This window comes from Harpia harpyja, chromosome 1 (genome assembly GCF_026419915.1).
Source record: "Harpia harpyja isolate bHarHar1 chromosome 1, bHarHar1 primary haplotype, whole genome shotgun sequence".
In the NCBI taxonomy this organism is placed as follows: Eukaryota; Metazoa; Chordata; class Aves; order Accipitriformes; family Accipitridae; genus Harpia; species Harpia harpyja.
This window is the reverse complement of record NC_068940.1, coordinates 109,169,583-109,193,093: the sequence shown is the minus strand read 5'-3', so window position 1 is coordinate 109,193,093 and position 23,511 is coordinate 109,169,583. Positions and strand designations below refer to the sequence as shown.

The window sequence follows — 23,511 nt, the reverse complement described above, 5'->3', positions numbered from 1 at the left end:
CTTGTCAGCACATTTATGAAGCTATGACTGTGGGAAGGATTCAGTTCAGAAGAGGCTGAACTGAAGTTCAGAAGAAGGAGTTTGAGCTCCTGCCATAGCAGCTGGGACAAACCTGTGGATGTTAGGTGATGGATGCTAAAGCTCCTAGGAAGAAATCTTGCTAAATTGCGGTTTGTATTTTACATACTCCCTGTAACCTTGTTTGTAATTTTTGCCTGGCTGGAATAATCTTCCTTAGCCCGTAAGTTTGCCTAGTGTTGGAGACAAGTCAAGGTTACTGTTGTTCTTGAGTGACAAAGGACAAAAGCATTTGAGCCTGCTGGTGACCCACAGACCCCCAAACCTCAGGAAAGGTACTGGGGCTGGAGGATGTCTTGCACCAACCTACAAAGGTAAGTGTGAGGACTGGTACCATCCCGTGAGTTTGGGGGCAGAGGAGAAATTCCCCCAAAGGCAGACAGCAGTGCAGCCTCCGGCTACACAGGCAATCCTGAGCCACCGCACTGCTCAACTGAAGCAGACTGCTCCAACACTTCACTAGGGATCCAGGGACCCAGAACAAACCACAGGGATGTGGGAGAACCCTGTCAAGATGACAGGTCTGGGCAAACACCTTATTTTTGCTCCTGGCAGCTACTTTGCTGATCCACTTGAACAACCACCTGTGGTTGCTATCGAAATCTAAGAACGCAGCAGAAGCTGAAAACGTAGTAAAAGGCACGTGGGACAAGTCCTTCCCATTAGTGTGTAATGGGTGAATATCGTGAACTTCAAAGAATATCGATAGTGCCATAGGGTGCCTCAGCAGGGAAGAACTCAGCTGAAGTTAAGATGTCGTAACTCTTGGCATAAAAAGGCACGAGGTGGAACAAGGAGTGAAATTTGGGAAGGGCTCTGAACCAAAGAGTGCAAATGAACAGCAGCCACCGACTCAGTGTCTGTACAGCAACAGGGACGAAGCCAGAGGAGTGTACAGACCATGAAATGGAGAGCATCGCAGGCTGAGCAGGCTACGGGACACGGGCTTCCACGAGGAAATGCAAACACCCATTGCTTCAGCTGCCAAGACACACGCGCTGACCGAACTCTCCTGAAACGTGCTGCGACAGGCAGGGAAGCACTCGCTACTGAGCACAGGCGAGCTGCCGTTTGTGTTTCATTTCACTTGCAAACTGTAATTTTCCACCTCTTTCATCTCTCTTACTAAAGTCTCAGTAAATGCACTTCCAGCTGTCACTGAAGAGCCCGAGCAGGACCGCAGGCCAAGGCCAGCAGAGTGAAGCTGTGACACTGGGCCGTCCCGCGCCAGGAGGAGAGCTGAGCAGAGCCAGGGACACCCAGGCACCCACGCAGCGCGGCGAGGGCCGGCAGCGGCTCCCAGGGCCCGGGGGACTACGCAGTTCACTCCGCCAGCCTGCAAGGATCGGCGTGGGGTGCCTGTGTTACCTCCTGCCAGCTGCTGGGAATGAGTTCCCTGGCAGAAAGACAAACTTCTGTCCCACAGCAAACGGGCAACAGTGACTCATCCCACAGCCTGGGGTACTCCTAAACACATCTCAGAGTCCCTGAAGAAAGATGGAGAAAGGGGTAGCAACAGTAAGGAAATCAGGTGGAATAACTGCAAGTACTGCAAGCATCCACTGGCCCGAGAAACTCCCACCCATACCCTGCAGGCAAGGGACAGGCAGCTGCCAAAAAAGGGAGCAGGGTAGAAGTCAAGGCCAAGCCGAGGAATGGGATTCCCAAACCCATCTAACCTGCTTGCCCAGTGATGGGTGCGGGCAGGACGCCCGAGAGGAGAGCCCAAACCAGCAGGCAAGCAAGAGCTTTCCTTGGGGGAAAGCTGGGGTCCTGGGGGATCTGAGGTGTCTGTTCAAACGGGTGCAGATCCACATCCCACGAGCCACTAGGAAGGCCCGAGGGACAGACCTGGCATCCCCAAGGGACCGTGCAGGACTCCTGGGGCTGGCTCCTGCCATGCGAGGACCAGGGAGATGCTGAACACGGTACTCAGGGTCACAGACCTGATGAGCACGTCTGGCACACTCGTGAGTGCTGGTGAAAAACCCTGATCACAGCTGACCTGCTACTACAGCTCCCTTCCTCTCCACCTTGATGGAAGTAGTGTCCTCTGAGGCACCAGGCACCACAGTGGAATAAAAGCAAAAAACCCCAAACTCCCAAAGACGGAAATGAAACTAGGGCCTTTGGCTGGTTCAAGAACTGTTTCATAAAGAGGATCATCCACTGTGCAAGGACACCAAAACACCTCGCACAGCACTGCTGTCCCAGAGCCCCGCCAATTTGGGAACCTGGCTCAATCACAAAGGTTTGGAAACCAGCCACCACCTCACACCAGGAGAAGAAAGTCCTCTGGACAGATGGGTGACAAAATCACCAGGGTCCTTGTCCTCGTTTCAGCTGGGATAGAGTTAACTGTCTTCCTAGTAGCTGGTACGGTGCTATGTTTTGAGTTCAGTATGCGAAGAATGTTGATAACACTGATGTTTTCAGTTGTTGCTCAGCAGTGTTTAGACTAAAGTCAAGGATTTTTCAGCTTCTCATGCCCAGCCAGCGAGAAAGCTGGAGGGGCACAAGAAGTTGGCACAGGACACAGCCAGGGCAGCTGACCCAAACTGGCCAACGGGGTATTCCATACCATGGGACGTCCCATCTAGTATAGGAACTGGGAAGTGGGGGCGGGGAATCGCCGCTCGGGGACTGGCTGGGTGTCGGTCGGCAGGTGGTGAGCAATTGCACTGCGCATCATTTGTACATTCCAATCCTTTCGTTATTGCTGTTGTCATTTTATTAGTGTTATCATTATCATTATTAGTTTCTTCTTTTCTGTTCTATTAAACCGTTCTTATCTCAACCCACAGGTTTTGCTTCTTTTTCCTGATTTTCTCCCCCATCCCACTGGGGGGGGGAGTGAGTGAGCGGCTGCGTGGTGTTTAGTTGCTGGCTGGGGTTAAACCACGACAGTCCTCTAGGGTCTCTCCTCTCCCAGCAATTGCAATGGACTGGCCAGATTGTCAGGAGACCAGACAAGCAGTGGCCGTTTCCAAAAAAGTTAGTTTGGCTCAACTAGTAGCATCAAACTACTTCCAGAAAAGATGTCCCCAGGACTATGACGAGACGCAGGGCTGGCTCGCAGCTCCTGCCTGCCATAAGCAACCCTTTGTAGGGACCACTCGTTCCCATTTCCAGAAGACAAGTGCTACCTTCACTGACAGCTCCAGAAGACAGAGTTGTTCCTGCCTGCACGGGCCAGGAGACCAGGCACCGAGCAGAACATTCCTCTCCTCTCAGATGGCACGATCACCTCTCCAGGCACAAAGCTATGAAGGGAGGCAGACCTCAACCATAGCTACCAGCAGAAGGGAAGAGGGACGATCCAGGGGGAAGGGAATGCTGTTGCTAACAGCTGTCAGAAAGGCAGCCGGGGAAGGGAATGCTGTTGCTAACAGCCGTCAGAAAGGCAGCCTGCTAAGGGAAACGAAACACTGCCCAAGATGCCATAACTGCCTGGAAGGGACAGAGCAATGCTGCCACCACACACAGCCAGCAGCCGCAGGCAGCACCTCTCGACACCCAAAATCAGGCCCTGCGAGGACAGAGCAGTGCACAGGCTCCCAAGGGCTCCTCCTGGCCAAGCACTCAAGATGCAAATGCCAGTCCCGCTGTTGCCACAAGCAGTACTGAGAAGAAAAAGAGATCCTTCTGTCCCAGTGTGTGTGTCTTGCCTGCGTACACCAATACCTAGCCGCGGTACAAGGCAAACAAAAGCTCCTAATTGTATTCTTTGTCTGGCTTCTTTCCACCTCATCTCCATGTTAAATCCTGTGTTCCCAAACCCTTCCTTGAGATCCTTTTCCCTGTGCCAGTTCCTACTCTCTCACTTGCGAAGGCAAGTAGGAAACCTTGGCGAGAGGCCCATACCCTCAGGTAGAAAAAGACAGAACACAACACTACTCTGCAAAGACCTTGTCACTCTCTCGTTCGTCCTTCCTGACAGTGTACAGTCTGTCCATCTCCCAGAGCTGCCCCACTGGTTATCTCAGTGCCAGGAGCAGAGGACACCATCACCCAGCCCCCCAGAGGCTCCGGCACTTCTGCAGCCCAGACCTGGAGCGCAGTGCCCAGCAGGACTCCGAGCTGCCTGCACCCAGCTCTCTCCTGTGTCAGGGACAGCTGCTCCAGCTCATGCTGGAGACCATACCCTTTGGTGCGTCACCACCATCACGGCGCACTCCCGAGCAGCGATCCTGGGCTCTTTTGCATCCCTGCTGCAGTTACTGCCTGGTCACTGTGCTCACTATTGGATGTGTGTCCTCCTGCACGGGCAGCAAGCCCGTATGCACCAGATGGGTTGCTCTGCCTAGGTCCGTGTTAGAAACACCAGCAATCAGTAAGCTTGTGTTTCTCAAAGCCAGTCGGATTTTCTCCGAGGACAGCGGAAAGCAGTTCCAGAATGTCATTCCTGAGCCCAAGCAAGAACAGGGAAATACTTCACAGCATTTTACGATCACTCACCAGTTCCATTACTTCATACTCTATTTTTAGGAGAAGTGCTTTTCGTAATGGAAGAAAGATGTGCAAACACCACAGCAAAGATTACTGCAGCAGGTCACTGGGAACTGAAAGGGTTTGCGGCTGAGCCACAGAAGACCCAGGGAATAGAAATTAACTTTGATCCTCACTGTGGCATCCAGGTTTGCTGAGAGCAGGAGGGACACAGCGTTAGACAGGCACAGAGCATGTACGGGGGAGGAAGGACAGAGGGAGGAAACTCCAGAAGGACACGGCCTATCATTACTGCTGACACTGCTACAACCCAGGCAATCAATAAATATTTCTTGCTTAGAAAGGCCCCACAGTGAGCTGCAATTTTCTGTTAGCTGCATGCTGCATTACTTCCCTTTAACAGCTCTGGTTTCCCACTAGAACTACCTAGGTCCCTCCGGCAAAGCCCCAGGAGCACAGCAAGGAACTGAAAGTAAAGGTCCTGCCTCAGAGCCAAGGAACCAGCATTCACCTCTACACAGACATCGTCTGCAAACCGGGCTGAAAGGTACTCTGCAGGAAGGAAAGGAAAGTAAGGAGGTTTCTGAGAAAAACCTCTAACAAAGCTCATGACACACAGTTAGAAACCTCTTCTGATGGCCAAACTTTGCTTCCACATGGCCAGTCTTAAATCCACCCCTTTTGTTCTAGCACCTTCTTTTCTTAAGAATTTCCTTCCTTTCACAGTTGTGTATTTTAGAGTTTAGGTTTGGTCCATTTTGGCCTTCGCTTTCCTAAGCCAAGTCCTTAACTTCCTCTTGCGTTAGGGTCTCTTTTGCCTTCCACTTGTTTTTTGCTGTTCCTACACCAGTTTCAATGCATACTTACGACTGGAATCAGAATGAGGAGTCTGGTATTCCCACACCGCTCACACAGGAAACATGTTTTTAGCTTCACTACAAACACGTTGCCTGGCACAGCAAGTGCCATTAGTACCTATTTGTTAGGACCCTTTTCTCATACTTTGGACATTGAAGAAAATATTAAGCAAGTGTTCAGCTCCTCCCTGAGGAACGCTGCCCTTGGCCATCTTCTGCCCTCCTCCCCCTTTCAGTGCAGACTGCCTCTCCTTCCTAACCAGTCTGTGACTGTTTACAATTTGTCTGCTAATAAAATCCTCAAATTACCAGGTACTCTCAAATCTGCATTTTCCCTGGACTTTGCTCTCCACCTTTGATGCCTCCTAGTAAACTTCTCAAAAAGCACCCATATCCAGACATACTGCAGGGGATGGTATGGCTGCATATGTTTTGCAAGCAGCTGCCTGTGCTCACTGTGCCTGTATCCCAAGGCCACTGGACACAAGCAAGATCTGATCAGAAAGCTATGTAGCTTCATCAGGCAGCTCTGGCTGTCAGCAGGGCTTAGCCTATTCTCTTGCACACAGAGGCTTTATCTGAACTTGCTGGGGTCCAGGTGACCTAGAGCACCAGGAAGCTCGCATAGGTCTCTGCAAAAATCTGTACACACCTACTCACAGTCCAGTTTTAGAAGCCTATACAGTCAGGTATAAACTTCACGTAGGTATTTAAAAATTCTTTATGTAAGGGTCCAACTAGTGGCTGCAGACACTACTCAAGCTTGTACAGGAACAATCTCCCCTGTGGTGGTGTACCAGAAGTCCTCCCGGGGCTTAAGAGGCTCAGATACACCCTAAGGTTCAAAACCAATCCCCTTATGAAAAAAAAAGTGTCAGTCTGGTGGAATTTGTTTTGCTAAACTTTGCATTTTCTTCAGTTTTACATGCTCCTCTGAGTCCTTAGCTACTCTTTTCCTCAAAAACTGCTTCAAGTGCTGCTCACTGCTGAGGCAGCCAAGGGGCCCACAGCTGCTCCAGCTATGCCATATCCCATCTTCCATAAACCCAGCTGCTACACTTGCTGTTTCTCAGTCTGACAGCACCATGCCAGGCAGACAGATTTCCCGAAGTCCTTCCTACAGATCCTGTGATTTCATATGCCACTTGCTTCAGAGCTGGAACCTGTTGGCTTGACTGCCTCTAAGGAGCAGCAGAGCCCAGTATCTCACCTTCCTCATCAGAGAGCCAGCTCAGCATTTATGCGGGTGCTGGAAATTGCAGCAAAGCCCGAATGCAATTAGGCAGCTGCCCAAAGGATCTCCTCCACCAGCCACTCGCCATGGCAGCCTGCTTTGGTTTCTGACCTGCCCCTCCTGCATCAGTTCTGGTCCTCCAGAGTCACAAAACAAACACCTCTGGCTTCATCATCCTCCCGGCATGGAGACCTTGGTAGTCCCTGCCAAGCTAACGCTGTGCCAGAAGAACAGCACAGAGCCCTTCCTCTGGCAGAGGGGAGGAGAACCTCCTCCTCTGCGCTACTCCTTCAATTCACCACCAAACTTGCCCCTCCACGAATACATCCCCTAAGAAGCCCACCTGTATATGCATGGAACACCATCAGCTTCCCGCTTCCAGGGGGAGCAGGACCGTGGGCAGCTGTGTCCAGCCAGGCTTGCCTGCCTGGCCAGGGCAGCCAGACCGAGGCCCCTTTCACAGACCTCCTTCTGCTCTGCCCAGGAGCTTCCCTGCAGACTGCTCACGGCTCTGCCGCCAGCGTCTGTGCAAGCACACCACAAACTTTGGAAACCGTGAGCCAGACCCCATGGTTTAGATACAAAGTTTGACCTCAGGGCAAGCATCACGCTCTTCTGGGCTATGGGCAGAAGCACCAAGGTGACAACTATCTGCTTTTTCCAAAAGCTACGCCAGGGCTGTAGTGCGAGTCTAAGGCTAGGCTAAACATGCTGTGTATTGAGTGAACTAAGGGGGTGTGGAGAAGCATGTGGGGTCCCTGGCTTTCCCCGTTCCAGTTTCCCACCTGGTTGATATGAACCGAAGGAATGGAGGCCGCGGAGACAGACGAATGGCTGGGTGAATTGGGCAGGGACTTGCAGGGGCCGATGGAAAGCTGCTGTTTCTTCCGAAGAGCCACCACCTTCTGAGCCACTGGAAGAAGGGAGAAAGGGACAGGGTCAGAGTCCAGAAAGCAACTTTCTCCACCCGCGGATTTCTGGAGGGCTTCAGTGAGACCCAAACCCTTCCTCTGACTGATGCCAACATCTGGGGCTCAGACTGTGCCACCCTGCATTAACAGGGAGGATTTCTGCAGAACACCCAACCTCACAATCCCCATTGCCTGCTGCTGCCACACAACCCAGCTGCAAGGGGCAGCGTTTGTCCGTGGCTGTTCCAGCAGGCAGCAGGGCAGGCTTCCCATGCTGGTCATGCTGAGTCCCCAAAGGCCACCTGCTCTCTTGAGCAGTGACTTCATGTGGACACCAAGGAGCCACCCAGAGCCCTGGGCTGCTGCAGAAGAATCCCTGGGCAGCCAGAGTCACTTCTCGGTCACCCCCGAACAGCAGCTATAGGAGCCAGTTACCAAACTGAACAGGCCTGGGCAATACCACCTCCATCAGTCTGGGCCCTTGTGACCCTCACGGTCCCCAGATGTTCAAAAAACTAACATGGGGAACAGCTCTCCCAGTTCCTGTGACCACACTGCCTGATACCCAACAGCCCAAAATTGCATTTCAACCTTCACAATCTCCTACCTTTTCTGGACATAAACACCCTGACCAAAGAGCATGACAGCAAACAAGCTGGGCTGTTGGGGAATTCAGGAGAACACACCGCCATTCCTCGTTTTCTCTTGCACACTGGCCAGGTACACCCACCATCACAGAAGGAGGAACCTTTCAGATGAACACGACTAAAGTCATTGGCAACATCACTCGTCCAACCCAGCATGCCTCATATCGTGCACCCTTGCAATAAAGGAGCTGCCACCTTCCCTTTCCAGAAAGACAGAAGATGTTGCACCACATGTGGTGTGACTGAACCCATTTGGAAAAGTCAGATGCCGACAGCAACTGCCAAATCCTGCCACCTCACAGCTGCAGTGCCACGTCCCATACAAAGACAGATGAAGGCCTATTGGGCCACCACTGCTACCTGCTCATCTGATAAAGCTGGGAGCCTGCCCAGACTCCCAAACTAAATATTAGTCCCATAAATAGCAGGAACCCCTCCTACACCCACCCAACAGACCACATTAACCTGCTGTTTCTTCCTGCTCTCCTCCCCTCCATCTTCTCCCCTGGCCAGCTTCATCCACTGTTCGCTGTGTGAACCATCTCTCCGTCAAACACTGGCCAGGCACACTGCGAGCTCAGGCACCCCAGGGGCCAGAAAAGATTCAGAAAAACTCCTCAGCAATTGCTGTCCTGGGCAAAGAGCCTGACAGAGGCTCTACCTTTTCACTCACCCTGTACCATTAGTGGTAACAACAGAATTAATCATGAGGCCAGCAAGACCACACTGGTGGTGATAAAATCTCACAAACCCTTAACTGAGGCATCTTGAGGCGGCCTTCAGGTTTCTGCTTGCCGGGCAGAGGTTCTTCCACTTCTTGGACATCAGCCAGACTCCTTCAAGGTTAATTTCTGTCATCCCTTAAACCAGTCTCTGGGATCATTTGCTTATCACAATTTCTTTGGTTGCTACATGCAACTCTGAGTTGTACAACCAATGAGCCCTGCCCTGTCCACAGAACCTCTGTCCAGATACATTGCCTGGCATTTGTTTGCCAAATGTCACACGCGGTGCTGCTGTGAGTATTACCACCTGTGCATCACACAGTATTTTAAAGCATACCACAGCACCTTGTCCTAGACGTTCTGGAGAAATCCCTCTATAGACACTGCCAGGAATGGTCAGCTCTGGGAGGAGTATCTGGACAGAGAGAAGGTGCATGTGAAGGTCCCCAGTGATGCACCAAGGACTCTACAGAAAACACCTCGGGGTGCAGTGGCACCTTATGGAGTCACAGGGCCTTGCACACCCCACTGCGCATAAACTCTTGGCCTCTCCGTTGAAATTTTCCTGCCAAACCCTTCTTCAGAAGCATCAGTCACTGTCCTGGAAGACATGGCAATGCTGTCCATCACCCCGACGGCCAGGAACAAACAAACTCACACCCGAGCAGAAGGAGGGACACCCACTGCTCAGCTGTCCCACTCAGGATGCAGAAACCCAAACAAACCCTCAGGCAGAAGAGCCAGAACCACCCGTGGGCTTTCGAGCTGAAGTCCAAGCCTGCAGCCCTAGGGCTGAGGGGGAACAATGGAGAGCAGCAATGCCACCAGCACGTCAGCAGCAGGTTCTGGTGGGCCATGAGAGAAGGCCACCTCGCACCGCTGGCTGTCCTCTCCAATGCTCAGGGCCAGTGGGAGGAGAGGAGCGCTCACCCTGGACTTGCTGCAGATGTGAAGCCACAGAAGCCACCCACAGCACCGGGCAGCATGGCTGCTGTCCCTCCTGTGCCCTTCCAGGATGAGGCCTGGGTCATTCTTCCTCTTCAGGAACAACGCTGAGATAATCACTGCCAAGTGGCTCTCAACAATTTGCTCTCTAACCTTTGCCTGGTATAGAAATATTCTTAAAATGAAGCCCAAGAGCTGAGGCATCCCCACACCAATGGCTTCTTGCTATTGTCCTGGCATCCTCTAAACTCTAGGAGAGTTCTGCACACAGGAGCTCTCTGAAGGTAATGTTGAGAAGAAAGCCCTTTAACCGTACCTCTCCAGAGCCAAGAATTCAGAAGGCACATTCAGTACCAGCCTCCCACCGCACTGGGAGCTCTGCTGCGAGTGAGGGGACCACACTGAGCCACCCCTCAGGGTGGGCTCACCCTTGGTGAAGTTCTGAGACTGCAGTTGGTGTCTGCGGGGCACTGCAGCACACAGCCCAACCTGTGTCACTCCTCCTGCTTGTGCCAGGGTCATCCCCTTGCGGTATCTGAAGCCACAGGCAGACTGTCCCACCTTTTCATGGAAGCAGTAACTGTGACAACATCTGGTGCTGGAAGCAACTTGGAAAGGATGAGAGAAGTGCAGTTCCCACACACTGAACAGTGTTTCCAGGGGGACTTCTGCGAGGCCATGCGTGAGAAACAAGCAAGGAGAAAGTTACCCCTTTCCTGCATGCCATGCATCCTTTTCACAGTGGCTTTCAGAAGCCTGACTGCCCAGACAAAGCCTTAACTGCTCCAAGAGATTCAACACAATTACAGTGGCACACACTGTAATGTATGTGGTCTAGATGCCCGCACAACACAACCACAAACTTCGCTTCAGACCAAACACGCAGGAACTGCTCTAGGTGTGGAGGAAGGGTCTCTGCTGCACCTGCCTGAGCAGGAAGGAGGGCACCACAATAGCTGGAGCCACCCAATTCTTGGAGAACCTCTGAACAGTCGGTGAACGTGAAGATCCGAGGTTCTCCTCCTCAGAGCTTCCCCCACGCTCAACAGCACCACATGCAGACCGTGGGGCATTTGCAGAGACAGCAGCTTGGGAAGGAAGAGTGCTAGCCTCAGCCTTCAACTGAATACCAAGAGGTAGGATGGTTGCTCCCTCAAGCTGTCATGCTAGACCAGCACGACATTAACTTGCTGTCAGTGATTGCTTGTTGTTAGACAAGACAGTGGCATAGAAGGACTCTCTGGGAACAGAGGTGCAGCATACACTCTGCACAGCATGGACAAGCAGACCTGTGCAACGAAAGCAAGGACAACAGCTTAGTGAAGTCTTCCCATTTCTGCTATGGAAAACCAACATCTTCCCCTGCCTGCATGGGGCAGGTCTACTACAATCTGGGCTGATCAACTTGTGCTGGAGAAACCATATAAAGATGAGGTCTGGCTGGCAACTGGATCGCCACACGGGGCAAGCTCCTCACACAATCCCTGACTGCCAGCATTCGACCAGATCCCAAAACTGAGGCATCAGGACCCACCAGTGCTCTTTAGGAAAAGCCGCTTACCCACTCATCACACCTCATCCCGTCAAGTCACCTGAAACTGGATCCTGGAAGTCCCTGAACAGTTCTCAGATGCCAGTGACATCTGGGGTCAATGTGTTGGGCTCAGCTCTCCTCAGCTCCTTGCCAGCACCTCCTGCCCCATTCTTTCCCTCCCACAGCTGTGCTCAGGAGCATCTGTGCGGTCCTGCAGTAGAGCAGGCAGGTGAGAGCACTGAGTACCTGGGATTTACCTCCTGTAAGATGGTGGGTCCCTCTGCTCCATTTGCAACTCCCAATTCTCACGCTGCCTTCTCCAGAGCTCCGAGCAGCACGCTTGGCAAGGGCACCAACACTGGCCAAACTGCACTGGCAGGTGTGTGGCGCTGCACGCAGAGGCAGCCTACTGCAGGAAATACAGCATGGCACAGGGAACAGCAGGACAGATCCTGCACACACAGACTCAAAGGCCAGAAGGATCTCTCAGTTTTCCAGGCTGACCTTCGTATACTGCCAGCCATTAAACCTCACCCAGCCTATACTGCACCAGTCATCTGGGTATGCGGTGAGTCTCTTCCATGAAGGGACTTGTTCTGCATTTGGAGAAAGTACAAGAGATGCAGAATACCGCACTTCCCTATGCATTTTTTTCAACAACTAATGAAAAAGAGGGCTATTAATAGAAAAAGTAAGGATTCTTTAAAATTTTAATTTAACTGGCTTTGGCTTCTAGCATTAACTCTCTGCTAGCCTGCAGAGTCTTAGTATCTGTGATTTTCTCCCTGTGTAGATAGGTATGTAGATACTCTTATATTGTAATCAAGTCACCTCTCAATCTTCTTTTTGATTTATTGAGTGGATAAGCTCTTTTAGTGTCTCACTATCAGGTATTTTTTCCAGCCTTTGATTAATTTTTGTAGCTTTTTTTTTTTTAAACTTCTCAGTTTCTCTGTGTCCTTTTGAAGTGCTGACACCTGAGTTTGACAACACTCCAGGTCCTCCTGCTGCCCTGTACAAAGGCAAGAATCCGTCCAGACTTCCACTCAGTGCTCCGCTGCTTACTCGCCCAGGGACAGCATCAGCCCTCCAGGCAGGGCGGCCCATGCTCCTTGTTCCATACAGCATCACCATTTGCCCAGACTGACATCAGTTTTGTTTGAATAGTCTCCAATTACCACACTTCTTGGGGTTTTCTGGACTTCCTCTGCCTCACTGCTCCTCGTGTGGACAAACCCGCTCCCTCGCCTCCTTCCTGACCGCACATACAGGCCGTGAATAGACCCAGACAAAAGATGAAGTGCAGCACTTTGCAGGCGCTCACTCCCGAGCCTTCAAGCAGCAGCTCAAGGTCTCCCACCAAGCTTGCTGAGCAGCGCTGGTGCTAGAATCTGAGTCCTGGTCTCACGTGAGAGCTTTCACGTCACACATCGCACCGCTTAAAGTTGTGTTGTCTATGCTCTGAGTCAACAAAGAGGAAAAATAACCCCAGAGCACAATTCGTTCCATCTTGAGATAAAAAAGCATGAGAAGCAGTCTAACAACCAGCAGCAGCTAATCCTGCAGTGCCTTCCCCAGCCCCTTCCCAAACCCACCAGCTGCTACTCCTCACTGTACTGTGCTGCCTTTCAGAGAAGGGACACAACAGAACCAATTTGAAGGAATAAGCTGAACAAATTTGGTGACACACAGTGCCAAAGCTTTCCAGAAGCCAGGACCAGCTGTGGACATAGCCCCTCTGCTGTTGCTCTCTCCAGACTTGCTCTGCAAACCACTGAGTTGGTTCAGCAGATTCTCTCCTTCCAGGTCTGCTGCGGTATTCACTATCCTTAACTACTCCTAGCTGTTCCTTCCCACCATTCCTCACAAGGAGGAGGAAGGAGGGGAGACTCACAAGCAACCTGCCCAAAAGAATCGCCCCAGTTTTCCCAGGAATACTAAATCAATGCAGAGGCTGCTGGGCGCCGAGGGGTTCCCTGCCGGGGGCCAGGTGGGACAGTTTGCAAGGTCGCTCTCTGGGCTGACTTAGACTGTCTCAGAGATGGACTAGCAGCAGGGGAGCTGAACATCTCTACATGCTTCTGTGTTAAGAAAAGCAGCACTGTGACTATGATCCTCCGCGCCAAAACAGATGATTACTGGAAGGTCACAGACTTATGCAGGGGAAGGAGGACCACCAGCTCCAGCTCAGAGGATGGAGGCGCTTGAAGCCGATGGCAGGCTCAGACCTGTGTCTTGCCCTCAGCCTATCTTGCTGTCCTGCAATGAACCGAGCTGGATTTTTGCCTTCAGGTAGTCCTGCTACACTATGATTTCCAAGCTTTCTTCCGTGCGCCTGTTCCACTTGCAAACACTAACAGCACAACTCTCCTCCTTTCCAAAAGCAGCTCTGTCCTGTCCTGATGCTCAGCTCCGCACAGACCCTTCCTCACGCTTTGAATACAGATCCCCAGCTGCACTCCAGAAGACAAGGTAGAGAAAGGAAACAGGGGAATATGGAGTCCCATTACAGGGCAGGGTCCCAGTTTATTTAAGCAGACTGCAAACTCCTAGGACGTGGCGTAGGTTTCCTCTTCCACCTACAGCATCCCTGTCACACAGACCCCTCTCCAAGTCTAAGCAGAAATGCTCTCCCACACACTGTTCCCGTGAGGAACAGCTGCCTCATCTGGCTGTTCAGCTGCTGCTCCCCTACCTCCAACACTCAAAGATTCTGCTGTGCTTCATCCTCTCCTCCATGAAAGGCAATCATCAAAAACCTCTGCAGCCTCACAAGTCCTCTGCAGGCTCATAGAGACTGCTGAGCTGCACAAGCCCACTATGGGGAAGCAACTGTCCCCTGCAGCCTCTCTGCTCTCTGGAACAAGTGGCTACCCAGACGGCAGCCCCTGCAAGAAAGGCAGGAGAAACGTGCTGCCCAGCCCAGCTCTGCGGTCCCTCATGCACATCCACGTGCAGTTCACCTACGTGCCACACACACAGGAATCCTTCCACCCACACAGCACATCCTACTCCCTGGACCAGGTCTACGTGTGTAAAGCAACGGCACTGCAGATGAATCTGTGCCTAACTCCCCTGGCCTCATGACACGACAGCACGCCGTTCTGAGAGCCAGCGGTCTAGTGTAAGCCCCCTCTGTGGGACAGCACTGCTGCCCTGGCTCGCCCGGACACCCTCCACCGGCTGCAGTTACCGTCCTGGAAGACTCTCTCCACGTTCAGTCCATAGGTGGCACAGGTCTCGTAGTACGTGCAGCGCTTCAAATCATTGGAAAGTTTCCGTGCCCGAGAATCATCAATGACCCGGGGGTTCGTGGCACTGATGGCATCTGGAAACCAAAGGGAGAGGAGGTTAAAAAGCAAGTACCCGTGTCTCATCTATCCACAGGTGCCAGGGCACACTCCTGGCCTCCCTCACTCCCTCTCTTCACACACTGAGATCCCCACCTTCATAGTACACCCCCTCTCCTATAAATGCCTTGGATAACAAAGTCCCACGTTTGTAGAAAAATGGATTTGTTAAATGAACCTTTTAAAATGAACCTTATTCAACTCTCCTAACCATCCAGTCACTGATGTTTCTGAAGAGACAGGGCAGAAACCAGTAGGAGGTGTGGCTGGCAAGGCAAGGCAGCCTCAGTTGCAGAGTAAAATAGATTTGCCAGTCTCAACCGTTTTAGGTCTCACGGCCATACCCTACATATTAAAGAATCAAAAGGGAGAAATCATCCTCAGTTTAACTTAGAAAGATGGCTCTGCTAGGGTGTACTCACAGTTGAGGCCTTGGTGGACAACACTAAAAAATAGGCTTAATTTGTATCCCAGATGGCTGCTAAGTGCTTCCATTTTTTTTGAAAAACTACCTTCCCAAGAGGAATCTGATTCCTTGAAGACATGCCAGGGACAGGCAGGGGCTGTAAATGAACCCTCTCAGGAGTCGAAGGAGTTCTGGAACTTGCACTGTAAAGAAGTCCTCCTCAAACTCTCCAGTGGGTTGCTTAGCGTGACCATACCAAGGCTGTGACCTCACCTGGCTCTAAGTATGGGACAACGACGATCACTGACCCCTCCGCCATATCACTCTTCCCCACTCCTGAGCCTCCACAGCACGTGCCTGCAACCCCAGCCCAGTCCTGAACCAAGATCACTCAGTCCTAAAATTAATTCCACAATCTTTAAAAATCCAAAGTTTAACAACTTTGTTCTACAATCTGGGGTCCAGACCAGACACCCCTGCGACTCCCCTCCTGCTGTCACTGCCTGTCTTCCCAGCCCCAGAGTCTCTTCTTCGCCAGGAACGGGTCGCACTGCTCAGGAACTGGGTCCTGCCATGACATTTTTTCCTCACATCCTCCATCCCCTGCTCCCGCTCTCTGCTGTCACCCTTACATCCAGACAACTTTTGCAGCCCCAGGCTCCCTCCTGCCTGCGCTTTACCATCTACAGGCGGGAAGGACACTTGTCGGAAGAGCGGAGCTCAGACACCTGAAGCAATGCCCTCGTTGCTGCCCCTCCTCGCCTCCTGGGAACCCGCAGCAAAGCTTTTGGAGGCCAGGCTGCCTCTGACGCATGCTGTGCCAGGCAGGAATCCCGCTCAAGGGCTGCCCTCTCTCCGGGCAGCCCCTCTCCATCGGCAGCTCCTTGCCCAGGCACGCCTGGGGTGCCCAGCAGGGCCTCCAGGCACTGTGTCTCCTGTCTCCTCTGCTGCTCGCCCCCCCTGGCAGCCTCAGCTGCAGTTTCATCACAACTCCCTTACGGCCTCCGTCCCAGTCCCAGCTGGCTCCAGGCCCCAGCACTGCAGGGGAGAGGAGGGGGATGGCAGTTCTGAGTTGCTGCTGCTCTTCCCCACATCCACGTGTGCTGGCAGCACCTCAGGGGAGACGGTGCTCCACAGCTCAGGCCTCTTCTCGGGGTGCTGAGAGCCAGTTGCTACCCCCTCAAAACCTTGCCTGCTGCAGCTCAGCCCCAGAGGAGGAAGGGCAATGCACCAGCAGAAAACCCTCCCATACCCAGGCCCCTGCCTGCACCCAGCTGCTGCAGGCAGAACCGAGGAAGGCAGTCCATGCCAGCAGGTTTGGGCATTTCAAAGAGAAAAGTGGCTCCACGAAGTAAGGCAGCTTCTGCAGGAAAGCTGAGATGGTATGAGAAGGAATTACTTGGTTCCTCCAGGGCCCTAGACTAGGGGCCTCAGCAGCACCCAGTCCCACGTACAGCTTGCAAACTGGGATCCCCCGACACAGTCACGGGGCTAGCGCCCCGCGCTCTCTTGCCAGCGTGGACACGTCACCAGTGCTCCTGACCGAGGCAGGGAGGATGCGGGGAGGAAGCCCGGCCGCCCTGCTCTCACCCTGTGTGCCCACCAGCACCATCGGCACCTCCGCTGTGTTCCGGTAGCTGCAGAGCCGCAGGTAGTAGTTGTAGACTGTCTGGAAGCTGATCTCGTCCTCCAGGCTGAAGACAAACACCACAGCATCGACCCAGGCAGCAAACTGAGGGAGACACACCAGCCGTTACAGCCCAGACAAGCGTCCTGGAGCCCTGTGCCTGGAGCTGCCAGCAAGGGCAGCCACACGGCAGGCACGTGGGGTGCTGAGGCCAGGCTCAGCCGGGCACATGCCCCCAGGCCCTGTGGCACAAGCTCCCTGGCACCGCAGAGAGGCCCTGGGGTCAACAGTCACCATAGGGGCAGCCCCTCCTCAGGCCTCGCAGTCCTCACATTCTCCCACGACCGGGCTCCCAAAAGGCAGCCAGGTAGTTCCCTCGCCAGGAGCCCTCCAATCCCTCCGGCAGGACGGGGCGGGAAGGGGCCGCAGGAGGTATGCGTCTCCTACCTGGAGTTCGGGGGGACCCCCTTCATCTCGAATCAGCAGCAAGTAACTCTGACCGTCCACTACGATCTCCTTCTTAAATCGGCCACCTGGGGAAAAGAGCAAAGCTGCAGGTCAAGTGTGGGGGGGAGCAAGTAGGGGAAACCCCTAGTGAAGGTTGAGGGGGGTCACCTTTAGAGCCAGGGAGAGGAGCGAGCACCCAGACCACCCCCCAGGCACCCTGGGAACCAGACCTTACCCTCCGGAGACTCCTCCTGCACGTAGGTGCCAGTCAGGTAGCGGTGCACGAGGGCCGACTTGCCGCTGGACAGGTTCCCCACGATGCCCTAAAACAGAGGTACACATCACCCACCGCCTGCGTGCCCAGCACGCCTCCCTCGACACGAGGCCACCCCCGCGAGGCGAGACCACCAGTAACCAGGCACATGCCGGTGACGGGCAGAGATGGTCATGAGAGGGCACAGGGGATGGCACAACCCAGCTGGTACTCGGTGAGAAGCCTGGAGGCATTAACTGGTCTCAGTCAGGCAGAGAGCAGCAGGTACCGGGGTGCAGCCGCCCGGATGGAGGGTGGTGAGGACCCTCGTCCTCCCCCAAACAGGCACAGCCCCATCAGCACCACGTTAGCTCTTCCCACAGTCCTCCTGCTCCTCAGGGGAACACTTGCCCTCCCAAACCACAGCCAACTCAGAAGAAAAAAACCTTTTCTCCCAGCACACACATCCCAAATTTTGGGGCGTTGCAGCTCTTGGCAGCACCTGCCACATGGAGAACGAGAGTGGAGACTAGCCACGTATTTGGTACAGCTCCTGCTTCCGATACCAGCAGCAAGGCACAGCGCTTGCTCCTTGCTGCAGCAGTGACGCTGCTGTAGCAGAGTGCATGCTTCCCAGTGGAGCTGGCTGTGCTGCCTACACAGAAAGACACCTAGCACCCATTTTTAACCAAGTTGAAAAATAAAGATACCTAGCACTAATTTTTAACTGAGTTGAAACTCGCGAGGCTAGGGGTCTGTCAGTCTGGATCACCCTACAAATTTGCTACAAAATGAAGGTAGCTATCCCAGGATGGGTCAGCCCTAACGTCAGCATTTTCCCCATGGTTTAAAACACCTCCGGTGCCTAAGGGCTTGCAAGTGGCCTTGCCTGCTGATGGGAGAGCAGTACTGGGGTAGAGGGGCATCTTCTGCCATGCTTGCCAAAACTCTAGTTCTGACTGGTCAGCTTATATCCCACAGCTATTTCCCACATCCACAGGGACAATGCAGCTTGTGGAGCAGGCTCTTGCGTTACTGCGCAGCCCACCTTGTGCTCCTCTACCCTCAGTTGCAGCATTCCTCTGATGGAGCTGAAGTAGAAACGCCGGGGTGATGCGGAGGTGCCCTTCGTCCGCAGCGTGCTCTTCTGCCTCCTCCCAATGCCCCAGGCCTGTGGAGAGGTGCTCTCAGCCGGGAGCCAGAAGAGCTGTTCCTAACTCACTTTTTACACAGGCCTGTGCACCTCAAAACCCTGGCTGGTGAAGAAGGCAGGCAAGCTCCTACCAGCCGATCACCATGCAGAGCCCAGGAAGCCGTCCCGGCCGAGCTGGGGCCACAGCTCACTGTATCTGGGCAAAGCGAGCTCCCGCTCCTTTTCCACATGGCTTCCCCAAAACCATCTAACCTAACTTTGGCTTTGGATAGTCTCACCTTACCACGAAGCTTCTGATATGCAACCGACTCCTGTTTTAGAGCACCCTACACCTCCTCCTGTGCCTAAACCACACTCCCAGTGCTCCCATGAAGACATCCTGGGGGTGGGTGTCCAACACACCAACACGGCCATTTGGAGCACCTGCCCGTACTGCCCCACACAACCCGGAGCCTGGGGGTTTCTCCACTACTGAAGGTTCACTCTGCCCCACTGAATACATGACTGAAACAGACTTGTTGTTGCCCAGCATATCGGCCTTTATACGCATCCTCCTTCTCTGTCCCCAAGATTAGTTAGCATGGATTGTGGGGATTTGCTGTTTCACTGGGATTTAAGAGGTCTGGTACATCTACCAGACAGAAGCCACCAGAGACACCTCTGTGCAGACCTCCCAATGGGGCTGCTGTGTTTCTGGAAAACCCAACATCCCCTGCGTGTCCACAGCTGCTTCACAGCAAATGCACAGTGACACCAAAGCGTTTGGCAGCGCACCGCTGACCTTGCACCCTTCCTGAGCACACCACGAGACCAGACCACAAGATTCACCGAGCACGTGCGGAGTGCCCGCATTTGCTGGAAATAACAGAGTCTCCGCAGAGGTGCTGACCACACGGTGGGTGTCTTTCTGCGCAAGAAGTCCCAGGCAGAGTACAGTATCTTTATGATGAAAATTTCAAGCAGGCACACAGCACTGAAAAGGTAATAGCATTCACGAAAATAGCACATACACTTACCTATACGAGAGACAAAATCAAAATCCCAAGTCCTGTCACTTGTCTCTAAGCATCACCTGGGTATCAGAAAGCGGCACAAGGCACTGCGGTGTCAGAGCTCTCCATTTGTCTGCTGTCACGGGAGAACCCTCCTCCCGGGCTCCAGCGAGCCCAACTCCCGGAATCGTGGACGTGGCACTGCCGGCCGACTCAGGGAAGAGCCTGCGCAGCTGAGCGAGGACCAGCTCCTTCCCGAGCAGGTGCCGCGTGCCGTACCCTCACCACATCCGCAGCCCGGCCCCTCCGAGCACCAGGAACGAAACCTGCTGCGCGCTCAGCCCAGACCCAGCCTGGCAAGGGACACGTCGCCCCAAGAGACCCGAGTCCCGTGCACTGGGGCTGGGGGCTGCTCTCCCCACCCGGCCCGCTGCCTTTGGCTGTGCCCGCTCCCGCGCCGCGCTGTTGGGGCAGGGCCTCCAGAGCCCAACAACACGCTCGGGTAACGCTTCCTCATGATGTCCAAGCCTGGGCCACGACGATTTCAGCTCCGGCCACTGGCTCTTCCCCGCTTGCCAAGACCCACTCCCCATCTCCGCACTCGGGGACCATAGGCAGGTCTCGCAGACACAACCTGCGGTGACAGCCACGTGGCAGGCTGCGGCACAGGGCGGACAGACCGCGCTGCCAGAAGCGGACTAACTGCAGTAGCAGAGCCCTCCGCTCCACGCTGCCTGCAGGGACCGTTCCGTCACCCCCCACGCCTGCCCCTGCACGCACCTTGCTTTACACCCCTGGCTGTGCCACTGACACGGTCTGCGCGACTGTGGAGCAAAAGGAATCAAGAACCGGTGGTCCGGCCCAGCAATCGTTTGCAGTGCTATTTTCAAAGCTCGGTTGCCGGAGCAGGTCTGCGGTACAGCCGCGCACACAGCCCCACCAGCACCGAAAGAAGTGGGGGGTGAGGAGAGAGGAGTGGCTGGGAACATTAAAGCTGCCTCTGCCACCGAACAGAAATTTATGGCCAACCATTTCCAGGCAAAGGGATGAGCTTGGTGAGTGAGTCACCACCAAGCAGGTTCTCCAGCTTTCACCCAGATGCTCAAAAGCTCCTGCTGCACCGGGTCCTGCCCCAGGCTACCCACAAGCTCCTGGCGAGAGGCGAAGACGCACCAGCCCCGCCGTGGCGGGTGCTCAGCCGGCGGCAGACCGCGGTACAGGAGCGCAGGAAACCTGTCCGGTCTGCCGGCACCTCTCGCGCCCACGCCGCACGGAGCCAGCGAGCAGTGGGACCGGAGCACCAGGAGCCCAGGACTAGGAAGTGCGGATTGACGCGCTCCCACGGGCATGCCCGGGCTGAACGCATCGCTGCTAGGTCTGTCACCCGCAACAGTAATTACAGATCATAAGCAGCACGTTTAGACAGATGAGAACACGTACCAGACTGCAAACCTCGCAGGTAACACACACGTGCTTCTGGAGCCAAGCGATCTGCAGAGATCTAAGGGCTACACGAACGCTGTAGCCCGAGTTATTAACGAAGGCAACAGCCCTTCCTCCGGCGGAGCCCACCCTGCCGCTGCCGCACTCCGATGGCAGCGTGAGCAGTCTGGGATGTAGAGAGTAGGGACCACGGCGCGGAGCAGGAAGCTCGGGGCTCAGCTCTGTGCGGAGGCGAGCCACAGCTCCGGTCCCTGGGGAAACCTTTGCAAAAGAAAGTGGCTCCCCGAGGCTGCCTGGCAGCTGGGACTCCATGCAACATCAGAGATTAAACACTCTGAACAACATTTTTGCTCTCTCAAACTCGGATGAAGGCTGCATTTACACTTTGTTTGCTTACAATCAAAATCCTGACCTGTGTCTTGCTGAAATACGCTTCTGCTTTGTCTTATCCTTATCTGGTGTCATAAACAAGCTCAAACAGAACTGACAGTCTTCAGGAACATAACCCCTTAGACGCAGAAAACCAAAGTAAAATGTGGCGTGTAGGCACCATGGAAACCTCTGTATCAAGACATGTTGGGAGAACAAGGGAATGCAGCCTGCCTCTGTGCTGGCCAGTGAGGGGCTGATACTGCCCAGTACTGGGTCTGGGGGATGAGTCCCTGCCAACAGGCATCATTTGTGCCCTTCCCACAGGGAAGGCAAAGTTTGCAGGAACTGCTGCCTTCTCTCAGACACAGACTCCTCTCAGCCTGCAGCAGAGATGGAGGAAGCTTCAGGATAAAATTGAAGTGGGAAAAACTACTGAGCATAACTTAAATACATCAAGCTACTAAAAAAAAAACTTAGAGAAAGTCCACTGACCACTTGTGGTACAAACGGGAACATAAGCAGGGAAGAAAGCGGTACGATCCTTACCTCCTGCAGGAGAGGTAAGGGAAACAGTTCATTCCCGCAGAAGGAGGGATGTGGGCTGCGTTCAACACTTTGTGCCACGAAAGAGAAGACCCCAAGAGGTCCGTGGTTTTCCATACTCACAGAATTATGAATCTTGGTTCACAGGCTCAGTGTAGGTCTCCCTTGGGGACAGGGACTGGCAGATCAGAGACAGAGTGGGTGCTTTGTGCAAGCCTCTCCCATCATAAACAGTGTGTTCTGCCATTTATCAAAAGACCTTGTGTCTGCCCTGCACTAGGATGTCTTTTGGTTTCAGACCCATTTTTCATGGGGCCATGTGGTGCACTCGGTGAAGCATCACTCAGGCAGGACCGAGGACTGGGTGGCTTTGCTGCGGGAGCCGCTTCGGCAGCACTGCTGAGACCGCTGCCGAGCCTCGTGCCAGCTGTGCAGGCAAGACCTTGCTCCACCCGGAGCACCTCCCTGCATCCAGCGTGCCTCTGAGGACGGGGCTGGGGAGGCTGAGGCAGGAGCTGAGGGGAGAGTTGCTTGAAAACTGGAAGGGAGCAAAGCCTGGGAACACTTCTTGCCAAGTCTCAGCCATTTATTTAGTGATTCCCGTACGGACTCTGGGATGGGTGGTGTGTGGGGACCCCATCCATACCACCGTAACCTGGTGGTAACTTGGGACGCTCGCTCAAAGACCAACCTGTCTGCAGAGATCTGGGGAGAAATGCTGGGCCCTGCGACAGAGGGGGACAGCCACGCTGCTGGGGTGGGTGAGACGGGAGCCGAGGAAGAGAGGCATCGTGGAACTGGTGCGCCCACAGTGCAGCCAGGGCCGGAGCAGCGCGGTGCGGAACGGACCCCTTAGACACCCACCCGAAAGCTGAGGACCTGCCTGGCTTTCCTCGTCCCCGCTGGCTGACCGCCATCCCAGACCCAGGCAGGAGCAGCTCTGCCGCTACACAAAGTCCTTCCCTTCGCAGCCGCAGAAAGAAGAAATCCCGGATGACCAGCCCACCGCCCAGAGGTCTGCCCACCCAAGCACAGGGTCCCCCACCAAAGTCGGCTGCTGCAGACTAACCCCAGAGACATGATGGAAACGGCTTCAGCCCAGCAAGGCCGGGACTGAACGAGGACTCTGAAAGGCCTCCAGGCTTTTAGGAAGAGCTGCATCGGCCGGATGAAACCCCAGAGGTGATGGAAAACATGGGAAAAGGATTGTGCTAATTGAAGAAGAACTAAAAGCTCTAGGTTTGTTTAGCTTGCAGCACTCTTTTGTAGCCTGCACAATGTTAAAATGTCAGAAGGCAATACACAGAATAACTACAAGAATATTTGTGAACAGACACACATTTTGCAAGCCAAACTAACAAATGAATATTCAAAGTTTGTTTTAATTTTTACTTAGCTGCAGATAAGAAAAATTGTGGCAGCATGGTGCTGGTACGTTTTGCAAAAAGGCTTCTTGTTTCTCGGATTAAGATGGAAAAAAATTAATCTTGAAAGGGCTGAAGGGAGACATGCCAACAGTCTTCAAAGGGAGTTAAGGGCTGCCAC

General features: G+C 53.8%; 1 protein-coding gene across 3 annotated transcripts in view; it reads right to left on the bottom strand.

Moving 5' to 3' along the window:
- The window catches only part of AGAP3 (ArfGAP with GTPase domain, ankyrin repeat and PH domain 3), a 152,794-nt gene that overhangs the window by 71,255 nt on the left and 58,028 nt on the right, over nucleotides 1–23,511 (bottom strand). For all 3 annotated transcript variants that reach the window (XM_052809928.1, XM_052809937.1, XM_052809919.1), the window contains exons 3-7: nucleotides 17,446–17,533; nucleotides 17,211–17,296; nucleotides 16,727–16,868; nucleotides 14,574–14,708; nucleotides 7,404–7,531 (exon numbers count right to left, since the gene is read on the bottom strand). In XM_052809928.1, the coding sequence (XP_052665888.1) occupies nucleotides 7,404–7,531; nucleotides 14,574–14,708; nucleotides 16,727–16,868; nucleotides 17,211–17,296; nucleotides 17,446–17,533 (579 nt within the window). The remainder of the gene's footprint in view (nucleotides 1–7,403; nucleotides 7,532–14,573; nucleotides 14,709–16,726; nucleotides 16,869–17,210; nucleotides 17,297–17,445; nucleotides 17,534–23,511) is intronic.